Source organism: Narcine bancroftii, chromosome 2 (genome assembly GCF_036971445.1).
Source record: "Narcine bancroftii isolate sNarBan1 chromosome 2, sNarBan1.hap1, whole genome shotgun sequence".
Lineage (NCBI taxonomy): Eukaryota > Metazoa > Chordata > Chondrichthyes > Torpediniformes > Narcinidae > Narcine > Narcine bancroftii.
The window spans coordinates 247,260,634-247,277,967 of record NC_091470.1 but is presented as its reverse complement, the minus strand read 5'-3'; the positions used below and the strand labels follow the sequence as shown (position 1 = coordinate 247,277,967).

Sequence of the window (17,334 nt, the reverse complement as noted above, 5' to 3'; positions counted from 1 at the left end):
TAACAAGTAGCAGATGTCAGTGAATTAATGCAAGATCAGAGACCAGTCAATTATTGAAGAATTGAGGATGGGGCCAGGGTTTAGAAATGTTACACAGTTGACTAATTGGAAGTTCTGCAACATAGGGAAATAGTACTTTGGATGATTTGGACTCTCATCCCCATCAGGTGGCTGTGGGTTCAATCCTTTGTAGGAATTGGATGTGATGCTCTGCCTAAAATGTAGACTTTTGGATGAGACATTAAACTACCTTGATTAATCCCTCATACCTCTCTGGCTCAAATAACCCAAGGAATATCTTCATGTAATAGGATTAGTAAACCTACTCCAAATTGGGCAAAAATCAATATACAGTTAAGAGAGCCCCATTTTCAAGGCCACAGCTCAAAGAGGACAAGGGGGAAAGTTTGTAGATGAGAATGGAGAGCCAAGGGTTCACCAGTGAGTTACACTCCACTCAAGAACTGGATGTTTAATAATGATAAACAGTTGAGGGAAAAATACCATGTCATGCTTAGTAAATGGTGTACAAGTTCCTGTTAAATTTTGTCAGCTTTGAATTAACCTGCTGCACAATACCATCTACAAAAGTAGTTCTGCAATGTCTATCTCATGACAATAGTCATGGGGTGAGGAAAAATTTGTTTTGAAGACTGATGATGCATCCCTACATATTCTGCTGTTGTTGCAATCTCTTGATAAAGATGTAGCTTTTAAAAAAAAAAACTCTATTTTATAAACCGAGACATCTACATATCCAGGTACAAACATCAACTTTTGGTTTGGGTTAATGTCTTATCTGCAAGACTCAGAAACATATAACAAATACCAATTTGAGACATTTTTATTTCACCATCAGCCATTTGGTTTTCTTTGTGCTAGAAGTGAAAATAAAATTCAACTGCAGCGTGAAACTTGCATAGAAGTACCACTGAAGGAATCTTTAAAACTCTATAATATAATCAGACAGTCCAGCAGGAAATACTTCCAAATTCCCATTTTGAATAGAAGGCAAAGCTAAAACTAAACTTACCCACTGATGCTCAAAAGATTCTTAGTGACACTGAAAATTTTGGAGGCCAAAATACATTGAATACAAATGCTCAGAAGTTTATAATGCTACATGCCAATAAAATAGTTGGTGGTGGTTGGGGGGGGGGGGGGGGGGTGCAGAGGTCATGGAATTGCAACTTTAAATGTAACTGCCAAATGAAGAATTGATTTAATATTGGTTTATTATGCTTGATTAGCAGTGTAATACTGGCTTTGTTGAATCCATGCTCATTTCTATAATTTACTCATTTACTATACGAGTATAGTAAGGAATTAAATTTTATAAATCTCCACTGTGATCTTTACACATCTATTCAATCAGAAATCTACTGAAGAAAATTCCAACAATTTTATCCAACAGAGAAGCTCCACTTTATAACATACTTAAAGTCCCAGTTTATATTGAGTGAGTTTTTTTTTCCCCCTCAAAAGGTACTATGAAGTATTTCTGGGCAATTTTATGTAATTAATATAATGCTGCAGTGGGATCTCACTGCAAAAATGGGCTGGCTATTACTTTTGCAAACATGCCATGCAAATATACTATGGTTGCTGTTTTTTGTGCGGTGCACAATCTCATGGGCCCACAGATGAGCTGCGCAGTTTACGGTGTCAGCTTCTTGTTAGCACAAATGGACAGGGTGGTGACAAGAGAGAGACACGATAGGCTGCAGACACGAGTCAAGCTCTATACAGACTGGCAGAGTCTTTAGCTAACTGTTGATGTGCACAAGCAGGCACCCTGACTCCTCCTGGATGGAGTGAGTGAAACACGAAAGTCTGCAGAAGCTGCGAATACTGCGTACAGATTTAGATTTATTGTCAAAAGTACAGACATGGCATCACATACAACTCTGAGATTCTTTTTCCAGCAGGCCAGGCAGAATTACCACTCATCAGGTGTGCCAAAAAAAAGCCTGTAGACATGTAAACATCTAAAGAAATGTAAACTGTGCCATACAGAGGGCAAACAAAAATCAATAAAGTGGAAAAATAAGAGTCCTGAAACGAGCCTCTGATTGAGTTTGTGGAGTCTGATGGAGGAAGGGGTCCATGGGCAAAGTGTCTCCTACAGGTACCGTGGCTTCTCACGGGCTCCTGCTGTGTAAAAGGCAGCCAGATTCCTTCTGGGCTCTTGCAATTCCCTCACATGACAAGAAGTGCGTGCGCCTCGAGTGAGCGGAAGTCCTGTCGGGGAGGTGCCAGGCATTAAGAATGAATGTCAGGGCTCAGCTCGCAATAGACGTGGACGAATGGGATGGGCCGCCTCACCTGCCTCACGTTGCCCGGCAGTTTGGTCCACGGGTAGTTCTGGCGGATGTGAAACTCCACGTCGATGTTCATGGCGAGTGACCTCTCCGGCTGTCACCGCTTCCTCTTCAATCCATAGCAGGACACTGCTGTAATCCGAAAGGCCGTCGGAGCTTGCACCGTCCTGTCCCATAAGGCACCAGCCTCTCCCTCCTTGAACCTTTTACTCACCCCCTCAATTGGCAACCAGCCGCCATGGCTGCCGACCGGTCTGCGCATGTGCCCGATCGACATTCGGCGCAAGCGCGTCGAGGTCGAGACGTCAGAGACTGCCCCGCGATGTTTAAAGGGACAAGGTGGGTCGCGCTGCCAGAACGCCCTGTGCAAGAACAATAATTTCCGACCCTGGAATCTTGAGCCAAAATGAGAAGCTGGAAGAACTCAGCAGATCAAGCAGCATCTAGGAATCTGAGACCCAATGTAAAGATCAGAGTTGTCACCTATACTGAGATTACAAAGCTTAATTGTGCTTACTGTCCAGACACTGCAAAAAGAAGTTGCCACTCCGACACCACTTGACAATTCACAGAAAGCCACATGGAAAGAGCAAAATAACAAGATTAATCATGACTACGGTCAAACTGGGGTTTTAACAGCTTAATGCAACAGGGCAATCAGATTCATTCACAGCAGTTTCCTGTCAATCTCCCTCAGTCATCTGGCGGATGGGAATTGGCAAAAACTTGTGGTCTAACTAAAAGTGCACTCCATAACTGCTCTGGCTCTAGTATCCATCCCTTTCTTTCCGCTCAGGTAGGGATGATTATCCTGCTGCCCGCATATTGACAAACTAACCTGAACCCCCCCAACCCTAACTATAGATTTGACACTAGGTCTGCGAGATTGTGAGCAATCTGGTCTGTGGATTTGTGCTCAGTTGGAACAGTCTGAAGCCCAGCGCCCCGTTTCCCCGCCGCCAGCCCCCAAAGATAGGTAGCGGTGATTAATAAGGAATTACTTAAAGTGGTATGTGCGTGGAAAGAAAAAATTTTAAAACCATTTATTTTTTAAAATATTTTATTTATAATTTTTTCCAAACTCAGACATAACAATATAACACAGTATAACAATCACATTCATCAAGTATATTTACATTTCTTCTACTGAGTCTGGTTTATTCCCCCTCCCCCACAACACAAAATAACAAAAAAACTTAAATAAAGAAACTTAAAACTTAAACTTTAACATCAAAAAACAACGCCACTGACCGAGGACAAATAAATTAAAAAAGGAAGAGAAAAGAAAAACACATTAACCACAGGGTCTGTTGGAGCTCAACACCCATCCTCCAGGTCTCTCACATTCATCTCCACTTATCCTGATTGGAATAGACACCCCCCTCCATCCCATGGGAGAGGAAGGACAAGGGTGGTGGGGGTGGGGGGGGGAGGCAGGCAGCGAAGCATCTATGTAATGCAGGTAGATTGCAGGATTTTAAGAAAAGGTTCATATTTTTTTCCTTAGATTATAAGTAACTTTCTCCAAAGGAACACAGCTCTGCATTTCCATATTCCAACGCGCAATACCCAGATGAGAGTGTGACTACCAGGTAACCGCTATGCACCTCCTTGCCACCTCCAGAGCAATCAATGCAAATTGGATTTGAAATTTAGACAGCTTCATTGTAAGCCTTATGTCCATGATGTTTCCCAACAGGAATAACTCTGGGTCCTGTGGAAACGCTTTACCTTTGATTTTCTCCAGGGCTTGCCTATCTCTATATGAAATCCATGTCTTTTAATCAATACTTGCAGTAGATTTTACCATGCTCTTTTATAAATTGTGTGTGCATGTTTATTAAATTTTTCGTGTATTTTCCCACACTCTTTTATGAATTGTGCCATATGTTTTATTATATTGTGTGCATGTATTTTCCCATCCTCTTTTATAAATTGTATATGTTTTATTAAACCGTCCATATATTTTCCCACACTCCTTTATACATTGTGCACATATGTTTTATTAAATTATGTGCGTATTTTCCCATGCTCTTTCATAAATTGTGCATGCATGTGCTTTATTCACACAATTTTCCCATGCTCTTCTATTAATTGTGTGCATGTATGCTTTAGCTCTCACTACGGTTTTCCCACACTCTTCTATTAATAGTTGTATGTTAATAAAAGTAATATTGGATTGCAAACCCTTGTGTCCAGACTCATCTCTCATAGACCTGACACACAACACAACAATGACCAGTGCAGGGACCAACAGCATTACTGTTGGTGTTACTCACCATTATCACCCTAATTTCAACCTGGCATATAAAATCACTGTTTTCGGTACTCCAATCCTCCATCACTGTTTTTGGTACTCCAATCCTCTATCACTATGTTTGGTTCTCCAATCCTCCATCACTGTTTTCATTATTCCAATCCTCCATCACTGTTTTCGGTACTCCAATCCTCCATCACTGTTTACAGTACTCCAACCCTCCATCACTGTTTTTGGTACTCCAATCCTCCATCACTGTTTTCGGTACTCCAATCCTCCATCACTGTTTACAGTACTCCAACCCTCCATCACTGTTTTTGGTACTCCAATCCTCCATCACTGTTTTTGGTACTCCAATCCTCTATCACTATGTTTGGTTCTCCAATCCTCCATCACTGTTTATGGTACTCCAATCCTCCATCACTGTTTTCAGTACTCCAATCCTCTATCACTATGTTTGGTTCTCCAATCCTCCATCACTGTTTTCGTTATTCCAATCCTCCATCACTGTTTTCGGTACTCCAATCCTCCATCACTGTTTACAGTACTCCAACCCTCCATCACTGTTTTTGGTACTCCAATCCTCCATCACTGTTTACGGCACTCCAATCCTCCATCACTGTTTATGGTACTCCAATCCTCCATCACTGTTTTCAGTACTCCAATCCTCCATCACTGTTTTCGGTACTCCAATCCTCTATCACTATGTTTGGTTCTCCAATCCTCCATCACTGTTTTCGGTACTCCAATCCTCCATCACTGTTTACAGTACTCCAATCCTCCATCACTGTTTTTGGTACTCCATTCCTCCATCACTGTTTACAGCACTCCAATCCTCCATCACTGTTTTTGGTACTCCAATCCTCCATCACTGTTTTCGGTACTCCAATCCTCCATCACTGTTTTCGGTACTCCAATCCTCCAACACCGTTTTCGGTTCTCCAATCCTCTATCACTGTTTGTGGTACTCCAATCCTCCATCACTGTTTACGGTACTCCAATCCTCCATCACTGTTTATGGTACTCCAATCCTCCATCACTGTTTTCAGTACTCCAATCCTCCATCACTGTTTTCAGTACTCCAATCCTCCATCACTGTTTTCGGTACTCCTATCCAAATCCAAATCTGTTGCATTAAAATATCCCTCTAATCTCTCTTCTCAAGGCTGTGTTGCTGCGGTTGCTGTATCGACGGAAGAGCATGGGAACTAAGACATGTTCTTTCATCAATGTTACCACCATTTTGCTCCACATGCCTGTGGAATGGAGCTGGTAGCAGCTTCTTTGACAATTAAGATCCACAGAGTGCGGAACCAGGGTGGGGAATCCACAACTGGCAGCCCAGCCATTGAAGTTTGTGGGCTCCAAGGAAACAGTGAATTAGTGCAGGGCACCAGAGAGGGAGAACAGTCTCCCCTAACCCCTTGCTAAGAATGAGAAGCCTGGGAGAGGACTCTACAGGGTAGTAAACCACAGCAGTGGACCAGGATCCCTCATGAGGCTTATCATCCAAAGGCCTCACACCAAGCCACAGGCTGCTGATGGATGATTTACAGAAACCAGGCATCAGGTCTGGCATTCATCAGGGTCCTGATGGTGAATTGGGTTCCCAAAGGACCTTGGGCACTGACAGGTTCCTAATCACTACAGAAGTTCAGTTCAAGTAGCAAAGGTGGTGTAATTTAGTTGCCGGTTAGCAGACCATGTGTGGCTACAGTGATTATGGGGTGTGCAAGGAAGCAGCCTCGGAGGAGAGGGTGGTGCCTATGGACTCTTGATGTCTCTGAGGGGACTCTCTTTTTCTTTTCTTATCTTGATACTGGACTAGTAGTGCCTCTGTAATCTCCTACAGACCATTCAAAGGAAGAAAAAACACTTTTGTGTATTTTGTGTCCACAATAAATGCAATCATGAATCTATTCACTTTCCACTAATCTTCTACCCTAGAAGGTGTAGGAAGTAACTCTTCATTACTCCTTGAAAACACTGTGGAAGAATGGAAGGCATATATTCAGGAGCAGGTTAATCACCTCCTTGAGCTTGCCCTTACTTTTGATTAGATCTGGTGGATAATTGAGGTGATAAAATAGGGTGTTTGAATGCAGCATGTTAAAGAGAGAGATTGAAAGCAATGGGGGAATTTGAAAATTGTGAAGGGAATTTTAAAACTGAGGCATGCCAGAGTGGTTGCTGAGATAGAGGTCAACAAGTGTAAGAGTAATGGAAAGTTAATTTAAGTGGAATTATTGAATGATAAAGAATTGCCATTTTCAGCATAAGTTTCCTCATTTATCCTCCACAGGAACTGCCTGTCACTCTGCCTTCATCCAACACAATCCACATATTAGAAAAGGCCAAGTGTAGTGTAATTTTGTGAAAAGTACCATGACTTTATTTTTTACAGCTGCATGGAAATCATTACTCAGAGCAGCTGTGAATTGGGCACTGACTATTCAGTGCTAATAGGGGAGTTGATATTATATAGATAACAAAGCGAGTTTATGTCGAGCACATGATCCTGGTTTCTGTGTATATTACTGAAAATCAATTTTATTTTACTCTTTTACACACTTATAAATCCCAGTAGGATTGGAGTATCAGAACATAAAACCACTACACTGAATAAAACAAATGAGATGGCGTTCGTACAATAACAAAGTGATTTTTTACTGGACTGGTAAAATAATTTCCTGTGCTGCAATAGTACTTCCAAAATCAAAAAGTGCTTCCAGATGCATTAAAGTTTGCAGTATGTCTTTTTTTTCCTTTTTTTCTAAAGAAAGAAGACGTATACTTTTGTTCTATCTATTTCCTCCTCTTTTTTCCCCCCCTTTCTTTCCCTTTGTTTCTCCATCTCTTTCTCTTTTTTTCCCAGAGGCCAAGTGAAAATTTAGAATGAATTTGAAATTCCTCCATGGCAACTGGAGGATTGAAATTCAATTAACTACCATATATTTTGGAATATAAGATGACCTTCAGAAAAGATAAGTCCCCAATTTCAGCCTAAATGTCATGGTTTTATTATATATCGGATGTTTACGACCTCCCCCAAAACTATGTATGTCGACTGAGCTGGTGTCACGTTGACTGAGCTGAAGGGCATGATAGGCAATAAAATGGTGGAATGTAAAAGTGTGAAAACTGTGTAAGCCAGAAGTACTGACTGGGACCCATATGATGACAGTGTAAACAGTAAGACTCAGATGTGTTTGCCAAGTTCTTTACCTCAAACAATGATGGTGTCAGTGATTTTGAAGGATTTTAGATGTGTTTTTCCACAATAAAATTTTTTTTCTAATATACCAGTAGCTTAAACATTTCTTGCAGGGTGGAGTCTGAGTGGGTTATGGAACCAATCAAGAGGTATTTTGAGTAGAATTTTAAGATCACGTTTTTGCATCTGGTCTATAAGACGACCCCCATTTTTTAATTGCTTTTTGGGTGCTTCAAAGGTCGTCTTATATGCTGAAATATACAGTAAATTCATCTGGAACAAAACGTTGGCATCAGTAAAGATGACCATGAAACTTTAGGAGTTCACTCAGGACCTACAGGTGACAATACACAAAAGTGCTGGAGAAATCGAGTAGCTCAGGAAATTGAATGCTGGACATCATCCCATCATCTGCAGATTTTCTTGTTTAACTCCAAGAGGATGGTCTCTGCTGGCTAACTCCAGTCCCACAACAATGCAGCATGACTGCAGCAAGCCAATCTAGTCATGTGGAAATTAGGGAAGTCCAATGAATGGTAATTTTCTTCATTCCTTGTGAATAAAATATTTATCTTTTTAATAATATATATAAAGGAAGGAAAGTGTACTTAATTATTCTTCAGAGATGCAAGTCAGTATAATCATGACCATTCCAAAAAGTTCCAGCTGCTGGACATTTGAAATCCAATAGAAAATGCAGGAAATACTCAAGAAGTTAGGAAGGATAGAAGAAGAAAATTTAAGTCATCAAGTCCATGGTGTCTCACAAAGCAATCCCATTCCCTGTTGCCTATTCTCCCTATATTTCCATCAACTAACCCAGATGTCATCATTATACCACATGAGGAGCAATTTACAGGGGCCAATTAACCTGTCATTTTGCACTTTGAAATGAGGAAAGATAACAGCAGTGCCTGGGGTAACTCTTTTAGTCACAGGAAAAACATGCCAACACCATGCAGATAGCACCGGAGGTCAGAATTGAGCCTGAGTCACAGCTGCTGTACAGCAGTAGCTCCATTACCTGTGTCATTGTGTCCCCCACTCTTCTTTAAACAATTAGCCCTTGTTCGAAATTCCTGTTTTCTTTCTATTGGTTCAGAAGCATATTTTATCTAATAATAATTTATTACACTATTGTGAGGTAATACCAACCCTCATTTACAAATAGTAATACAACATGAAAACTTCTATATTCCATTTGCTGCAGAGAATACATGACCATTCCAAACTGTTCCAGGTGCTGAACATCTGAAATCCAATAGAAAATGCAGGAAAGACTCAACAAGTCAGGAAGCATCTGTGGAGAGAATATCATGTTAAGGTCTCAGAACTGTTAGGAAATCACATTAAGCAAAAATAGAAGTAAATATATTGAAGCACATTTCAATATTCGGTTTTATTTGATAGCATTTAATATCACATTTTAGAAGTGATTGATTACATAATCTCCCCTGAAGGCAGCTCTCTATTTGACTAACTCGACGGTGCTGGTAAAAAAAACATTTTGTTAGTGTCAGAGACTGTGGACTGCAAAAATTGAACAGCTGTATACTTATGGAAAAAAAAATCACAAAATTTAAAGAATTAATATGACACTTTTGTTAAGATCTGGCACCCATACCTGGACCACTTCAGGGCCAAAATACAGAAAAAAGGACTATAAATCCAACTATTATATATATTTAAATGTGGTTTCCCCAATTGTATTCTATATATTTAAAGGATATGTCAACTCTGATAATGTGCAGATTCATATGTATGGAAGGGGGAAGAGGGAGGAAGGGACTGTTTTGCTTTTTGTTTGTAAGAAAATCAAAAATAAACGATTAGAAAAAAGGTCAGAGACTGTGGGTTTTCGTGAGGAAGGAGTGTTTGTGCCATGAGATGAGTCTGTGAATAAAATTCAGTTCATGCCAGCTGAAAACTCTCCTGCTTACAAAGTACCAGTGAAGTAAGTACTTTATTGTCGTTGCACAAAAAAAATGCATCAATTTTTATTTAAACGCAACCGTGGTACTCACAAATACGACATACAAGAGCATATATGTAGTGATATGATTGTATGTGCTGACTGGCCCTCCCTCCAGGTGTCCTTCTACCTTGGCTCCTCCCTTGGGCCATGAAGGTCGAGTCCCCTCCCCTTTCTGCTCATTCCTAGCCTTGGACCTGGGCTAGAATAAAGCCTATCGTTCCCCTCAGTCTTTGTCCAAGTCATTATTGGGACTACTGATAGCTCCCAACAATTTATTGTACTAGATTTTGGAGGACTCTGGTAATGGAAAAATTGCTGCACCCAGAAAGGCTAGAAGTTGACCCCCAAGTCCCAGGTGCTTCGGAGCTCTTCGAGCAGTGGATGAACTGCTTCAACAACTTCCTTAACGCTGCTGCTGAGGTGGTCGACTCCGACAAGGTTAAAAATCCTTCAGGCACGAGTCGGCCAGTGGGCCTTCCTGACCATTCAAGGCAGTGCAACCTACAACGAGGCGATGGTTGAGCTACGGGTGCTGTACAAGCCTAAAGTGAACGTGGTATACTCCCATTACCTGCTGGCATCCAGAAAACAACAGCCTGGTGAGTCCACTGAAGAGTTTGTCCGGTCCCTGGTCACACTAGGAAAAAACTGTTTGGGGGGAACCCACGGCCACTATATCCCTAACCCAGTGTGTGGAAGAACTGATTTGAGATGCCTGCACGTCGAGCCTGAGGTCGGATTACATCCGGCAATGTCTCCTCAAAGAGGACCCGCTCCAACTCTAAAAGGCTATCAACTTAATCAGAACCTTAGACTTGGCCCAGTGCCACGCAGTGTCGATCGCAGGCAGAAGCGGGCCATCTCCGTATGTTCCACCACGAGGGCCTTCAGTCTGGGACTCTGTAACGGGTACTACCAACCCGACCACAGCTGCAGTCACGCCGACGGCATCATCGAGATGTAACTTCTGTGGGCAGTCCAAGCATTTGTGACACCTTTGCCCTGTGTGGGGGCTACATGCTTGAGCTGCGAGAAGAGAGGCCATTACCAGAAAGTCTGCAGGTCCCAACCACAGTCCAGGAGCAGCACGGCATGCGTTCTTGATGAGCTTCCGGAGCTGACCGCGTGCGCGGTAAGGGAAGCGCCATCTTGTCGGTCATCAATCCCAACCTCAGCACCTCGGCCCACCGCCCTGATGACATAACTTCTGACTGCCATGACTCCACTTCTGCCTTCTTCATCGAACACCGTATGGTAAACATGGAGGTTGCCATCTTGGGAAGGCCACCCAGCTGTCAACGATGATGAAGGGATGCCTATCCTGGCATCGGTGACTCTGAATCAAGCCAGCCCTCACCCGATCTCAAACTCCATGATGCGGATCGAGGTTAATGAGCATAAAACTAACTGTCTTTTTGATAGTGGCAGCATGGAAAGCTTCGTGCACCCCGACGTGGTCCAGAGACACTCCCTCGAATCAAGAAGGTTTTTTTTAATCCTAGGACACTTCCAAGTAGAATGCAAAAATGCACCAACTTTCTGACCACATCTAAAACTTAAATCTGATAATATTGGATTAAGTTTTTTCAATTTTTGAGGAGTTAAATATAATTGATGCAAAAATGTATATTGAGTCAATCTGAAATAACATTAATAATTTTTATCATATTTTCTTTACATAATTGCATCCAATCATTTTCATCTCTTCATCTATTTAAATCAACCTCCCATCTTAATCTTGATTTATGAATCCCTAAAGTAGGACCTGCTTTTTGAAGTAATTTGTATATCACCAAAATGAACTTATTCAAGCGGCCCTTACATATTAATAATTCTAATTCATTCTGTCCAGGCAATATCAAATTAGGACCTAATTTATCAACCAAGAAAGCCTTAACCTGATAATAAAGAAAAAAAGTATTATTTGGGACATTAAATTTATTCTTCATTCATTCAAGGTAATAAATTTACCAGCATCTATTTTCTTAATATCCCCATTCTGCTCCAAATCCTCAAAAATTGATTAACCATAGAAAAAAGGTCTATTTTGATATAAAGGCATTTTTTGAGAAATCAAACCTTTTCCACCTATTTAATAATCTATTTTATTCCATAATTCAATCAAATGTTTTAGAACAGGTGTATCTCTACTTCCTATTAACAATTTTGAATTTCATTTATAAATAAAATCCTGCATACTGTTTTCCCCTATTTTACTCAAATCTATTTTAACCTGATGGAGATTTATCTACATCAAACATCCCACTAATAAATTTCAATTGAGCTGTCTTATAATAATCCTTAAAATGGGGACGTTGTAAACCTCCTAATTCAAACTTACAAGTCAAATTTTCCCTCTATCCATCTTTCCTTTCTATAAAAACTTCCTAATACTCAAATGTAAATCCTTAAAAATCTTATGGGGAATCAAACAAGGAATTGACTGAAAAAGATATTGAACCCTTGGAAAAATATTCATCTTTATACAATTCACTCTACCTACTAGGGTTATAGGCAAATTATTCCACCTATTCAAATCTTTTTTAATTTTATTAAGTAAAGGTAAATAATTCAATTTGTATAAATTATTTAAATCATTATCAACCTTAATCCCCAAATACTTAATTCCATTCTCTGACCATTTAAATTGAGCAAATTCTCTACATTGAGTATAATTACCTTTATCCAAAGGCAATTATTTAATTTTAATATAATTGAATTTAATTTTTAATTTAGTTTTGAGATACAACATGGTAACAGGTGCTTCCAGCTCACATGACTGTGGTGCCCAATTACACCCTTGTGATCAATTAACCGACTAAAGCCATACATATTTGAAATATGTAAGAAAACAGAGCACCCAGAAGAAACCCATGGGGTCACGGAGAGAACGGACAAACTCCTTCTAGACAGTGCGGGATTCGAACCTGTGTCACTCTACATCGTAGTAGCATTATGCTAACCACTATACTAGCCATGCTACCCAGATCTGAGGCCACATTGAAGATATACATTTTAATCTGTTGAAAAACATTCTTTTGATGATTATTGGCTGGATGTTCTTTCAATTTCTTGTCATAGAGTAATAAGCTATGTTGACACGACAAGCTCCCACAAATAGCAAGGAGTTAAACACCAAAAGAAATATCTTAAGCAGCATGGGATGAGAAATAAATGTTGGCCAGGATACAAGGAACAACACACTGTTGTGTTTTGTGAAGTTGTTTTAAGCACACCAGAGAAAGCAGATGGGTCTGTGGCTTAATATTTTGTTCAAAAGGAATCAGTCCATTTGTATCACACTGGAGTGTCATCCTGCACAATTTGAACTTTGTCATATTCAGTTGTTTTGATTGTTCAAAGTTAACTCTGGAAATATTAGCATTTTATAGTAAAATTTTCCTTGAAACAAATAATTTGATAAATACTTTGCACTTCCTTTTCTCTTGCAATGTTTCTGTTAGACTGCTCCAAATTACTATTTTACATTATTCTCTGATCTTTAGCCACTTGAAATTTGATAAATTTATTATTTTCTTTAAAGTTCATCTGCATAGAATACGTTACCATTTAACACAAAGCTCGAGTATTTCAGAAAGCTAATGTTTTGTAACATTTTTAATTATTTACTCACTTATCTTTGTTGGAGTGAGTCATGCATAGGAAATGAGCTTGCATGACTCAGCTGAGAGGATACAAGATCTGGTCAGGGCCTTTTTCTCTAGAGAAAATGACAGGACGAATGAGGTGGAGGTCTTGAAATGTATCACGGGGTTTGAAAGAGTCAGTGTAATATACCATGGGAACAGGCTTTCTAGACCACGTTATCCAAGCTAGCTAAGTTCCCTACCTGAGTGAGGCTCATTTGCCTGCAGTTGGCCAATATCCCTCTAATCCTTTCTAATCCATGAACTTGTCTAAATGTCTTTTTAACATTGTTCTATCCCCACATCTAATACTTTCTCTAACAGATCATTCCTCGCTCCATGCGAGACAGATGCCCCTCAAATCGCTTTTAAATCTTTCCCCTCTTAGCCTAAACATCTGTCCTCCAATTTTAAACTCCACTTTAATGGGAAAGAGAGATTGTGACTATTCACCTTTTCTATGCCCCTCATGATTTTATAGAATTCCAGCTGGTCAAACCTCTATCTCCTTCACTCCAGGGAAAACAGTTCTAGCTTCTCCAGTCTCTCCTTATAACTCAAGCCCTCTAATCCCAGAAACATTCTTGTGAATCTTTTCTGCACCCTTTCCAGTTCAATGGTACCCTTTGCCGTCCTTCCCACGGCATTGCAACTAGAAATGACACAATACTCCAAGTGTCTTATTCATTTGGAGTATATAAGTGTCTCACCAATGTCTCTGACATACCGACTTTTGTACTCTGTGTCCTGATTGATTAAACACCTTCATCAGCTTGCCTATCTGTGTACTTTGCTGAGATTTAAGTACATATTTGCTGGACTTTTAATCCAGGTTACATCCAATGACACACACCAAGGTACAACAACAACTTGTATCTACATAGTAAAGTATTTCCAGTTGCTTTACAGTGGAGTTATCGAGCAAATATTGACACGAAGTCACCAAATGACATTGTTGAAGAAGTTAGATATTGTTAGGCTCCGGCTGCTGAAGGAAGTAATGGAGTGATTAAATTCACGATATAAACAAGTGAGTAGAATTGATGGAATATCACGATTCTGGAACTGGAAGTGATCATGAAGCCGCTTGAAAATGAGACATTTCAAGACTGAAGCTTTTGCTGGTCTTGAATGAATGCAGATCATCACGGGGACTCAGGAAATGCTTGAACCCAGAGGATAAAAAAAACAAACTGCCCAACAAACTCAATGCATCAGGCCACATCCCTGGGGGGAAATGGGCAGTGGATGTTTTGGGTCAACATCTACTTCAGGACCTGGTGCAGATCATCAAGCACAAGGTGATAAGTGGATTGGGATTTGGTGAGGTGCCATTATCCCCTGTCAGTGATGATAATTGAAGTAATAATTTTGTTACTCTGTGAATAAAACAAAGGTTTATTGTCTTTCCAAAGCTTTTCAAATAGTTGAACTCTGCCTCTATGTGCTTACACATCTTGGAGTCAAGGTAACATGAAAGGATATTACATTACGCATTTTTATCTCTGGACCATCCCATACGCAGTGAAGGCACGCCCAGCTATTGGAAGGATTGGTTTTATTGCAGCTTATATAAAATTGCATGAAAAATTTCTCACATCTCATTTGAGCAGCAGAGGCAGACAGAGCAGAAGTGAAAATGGGCAATTCTCATGTAAGTAAATATGCAACGTGTCAGACAAATCCCATTTTACTTGACACTTGGACTACACTTCTTGATTTAAATTTGCTGTAGCGATTGTCTCCTGAAAACCATACAAAGCAAATTGTGAAATTTTTTAATGATATATTCCAGAAAATTTGTTTTAAAATGTTTTATTGATTCCAACTATTAGTTAGCCTCTGAACCATTTACATATAACCATAACCATATAACCGTTTATGTGGAATATGTTTTCGTTACCTGTCCGGGGAATGGATGAGCCTGATGATATCGCAAAACACTTTGCAACCAATAAAAATAGCCTTTTCTGAATAATGTTCAATGGGTGGTTTGGAAAGGGTTGTGCTTGAAAGAAAATTTTTGAACCTCGAATCTAATTGAATAGCGGGATAGATTCAAGGGGCCTCAATGCGATAGATGACCAGAACTCAAGCAGCAGGACATTTAGCTCCACCACCCTGCCCTGACATTCAGTCAGATCATATTTAAGTCCACTGATCTTAGAGTTCTCTGCCCCATTCACTTCCAACAGTTCATGGCAGATGAATACTCAATATACCTCAAAAAAGTGGCTATGGAATTGAAATGTTCATTATCAAATGTATAGTGATCGAATGAAAAGCATTGTTTTACATTTCATCTGGGCCAGTTAAACTCATCCTATTAGTGCAAGAATAAAAAAAATTGTGTTATTCTAAACAAAAGGTCAGAGTATTGTGCTAAAGAGAAAAGTACCATGAAAAGTACAGAGAAAAGTAGAGATAAACAGTGCAAGGCATCACGTTTTACAGGTTTGTGTTTTCTAATTCGTGCACCTTCTTCCTGTGACTGGGGTGGGACATGCCCTTTAATATATTGGCTGCTTTCCCAGGGCATTGAGAGATATTGACGGAGTCGATTTCGGCGAGGTCGGTTTGAGTGATAGCTTAACCTGTGTTCCCAACTCTGTACAGTTAGACTGAGATCCATACAAGTTGATTAAATAATTTTTAACAATTGGGTTCCACTCTGAAGTCAAGCAGCTCTTGTGTTGGAAGATAATTGACCTGTACAATATTATCAGCTGATATTGTAATTTATGATATCTGGGTCAACAGTGTTTTTGACACTAAAAAGTAGCAAAGCATAAAGCAAGCTTTACATTCTAATTGCAGAAAAGCTCTCACAGAAATGTTTATCAATCAACATGAAAAATATTATACAATAAAAATGAGTTGCCCAAGCTCCCTGTAGTCAATTGTTGTGAACTCATGGACCTTTTTCTGAATGTCATGTGACTTTGGAACTATTTTGATAACCACTGCAAAGTTGAGTTTAGTCTTCGTTAAGTCACGAAACACCTTCTGCACTGTGCACTCTGTGAAATGATTTGCAAGAATGATAATAATGCAAGGAAATCTGAAACCTGAAATCTATTAAGAGATGTGAAGTTAGACCTCAGATGGTTGAGAAGGTTAAATTGCTTCCTCCTATTCCTTTGTTCCCATGCTTTGTCAAGAAATAATGAATGTGTGGAACTTGGGAAAAGAAAGGATGAAGAATGGTGGCATAGTAGTTAAGTTAATGGACTCGCCAAGGCAAATAGCACCTTTGGAAGACTACACAAAAGAGTCTGGAAAAACAACCACCCGAAGAAACACACAAAGATCAGCGTGTACAGAGCCGTTGTCATACCCACGCTCCTGTTCGGCTCCGAATCATGGGTCCTCTACCGGCATCACCTACGGCTCCTAGAATGCTTCCATTAGAGCTGTCTCCGTTCCATCCTCAACATTCATTGGAATGACTTCATCACCAACATCAAATTACTCGAGCTGGCAGAGTCTGCAAGCATCGAATCCATGCTGCTGGAGACCCAACTGCGCTGGGTGGATCACGTCTCCAGAATGGAGGGCCATCGCCTTCCCAAGATCATGTTATATGGTGAGCTCTCCACTGGCCACCGAGACAGAGGTGCACCAAAGAAGAGGTACGAGGACTGCTTAAAGAAATCTCTTGGTGCCTGCCACATTGACCACCGCCAGTGGGCTGATATCGCCTCCAACCGTGCATCTTGGCGCCTCACAGTTCGGCAGGCAGCAACCTCCTTTGAAGAAGACCACAGAGCCCACCTCACTGACAAAAGACAAAGGAGGAAAAACCCAACACCCAACCCCAACCAACCAATTTTCCCTTGCAACCACTGCAACCGTGCCTGCCTGTCCCACATTGGGCTTGTCAGTCACCAACAAGCCTGCAGCAGACATGGACATACCCC

At 40.4% G+C, this 17,334-nt stretch overlaps 2 protein-coding genes across 3 annotated transcripts in view; one reads left to right on the top strand and one right to left on the bottom strand.

Annotated features, from left to right (window-relative positions):
* Window positions 1–2,584, bottom strand: part of fam91a1 (family with sequence similarity 91 member A1) — a 51,230-nt gene extending 48,646 nt beyond the window's left edge. The window contains exon 1 of the mRNA XM_069920756.1: window positions 2,326–2,584. Within this exon, the coding sequence (XP_069776857.1) occupies window positions 2,326–2,397 (72 nt within the window). The 5' untranslated portion in view covers window positions 2,398–2,584. The remainder of the gene's footprint in view (window positions 1–2,325) is intronic.
* An 11,780-nt stretch (window positions 2,585–14,364) lies between these two features.
* The window catches only part of anxa13l (annexin A13, like), a 28,748-nt gene continuing 25,778 nt past the window's right edge, over window positions 14,365–17,334 (top strand). Inside the window, exons 1-2 of one of the 2 annotated variants that reach the window (XM_069915398.1) lie at window positions 14,365–14,444; window positions 14,830–15,068. In XM_069915398.1, coding sequence (XP_069771499.1) covers window positions 15,054–15,068 — 15 coding nt within the window. In that variant the 5' untranslated portion in view covers window positions 14,365–14,444; window positions 14,830–15,053. Of the gene's footprint in view, window positions 15,069–17,334 lie in introns of both variants that reach the window. The other variant, XM_069915397.1, reaches the window with a different exon arrangement.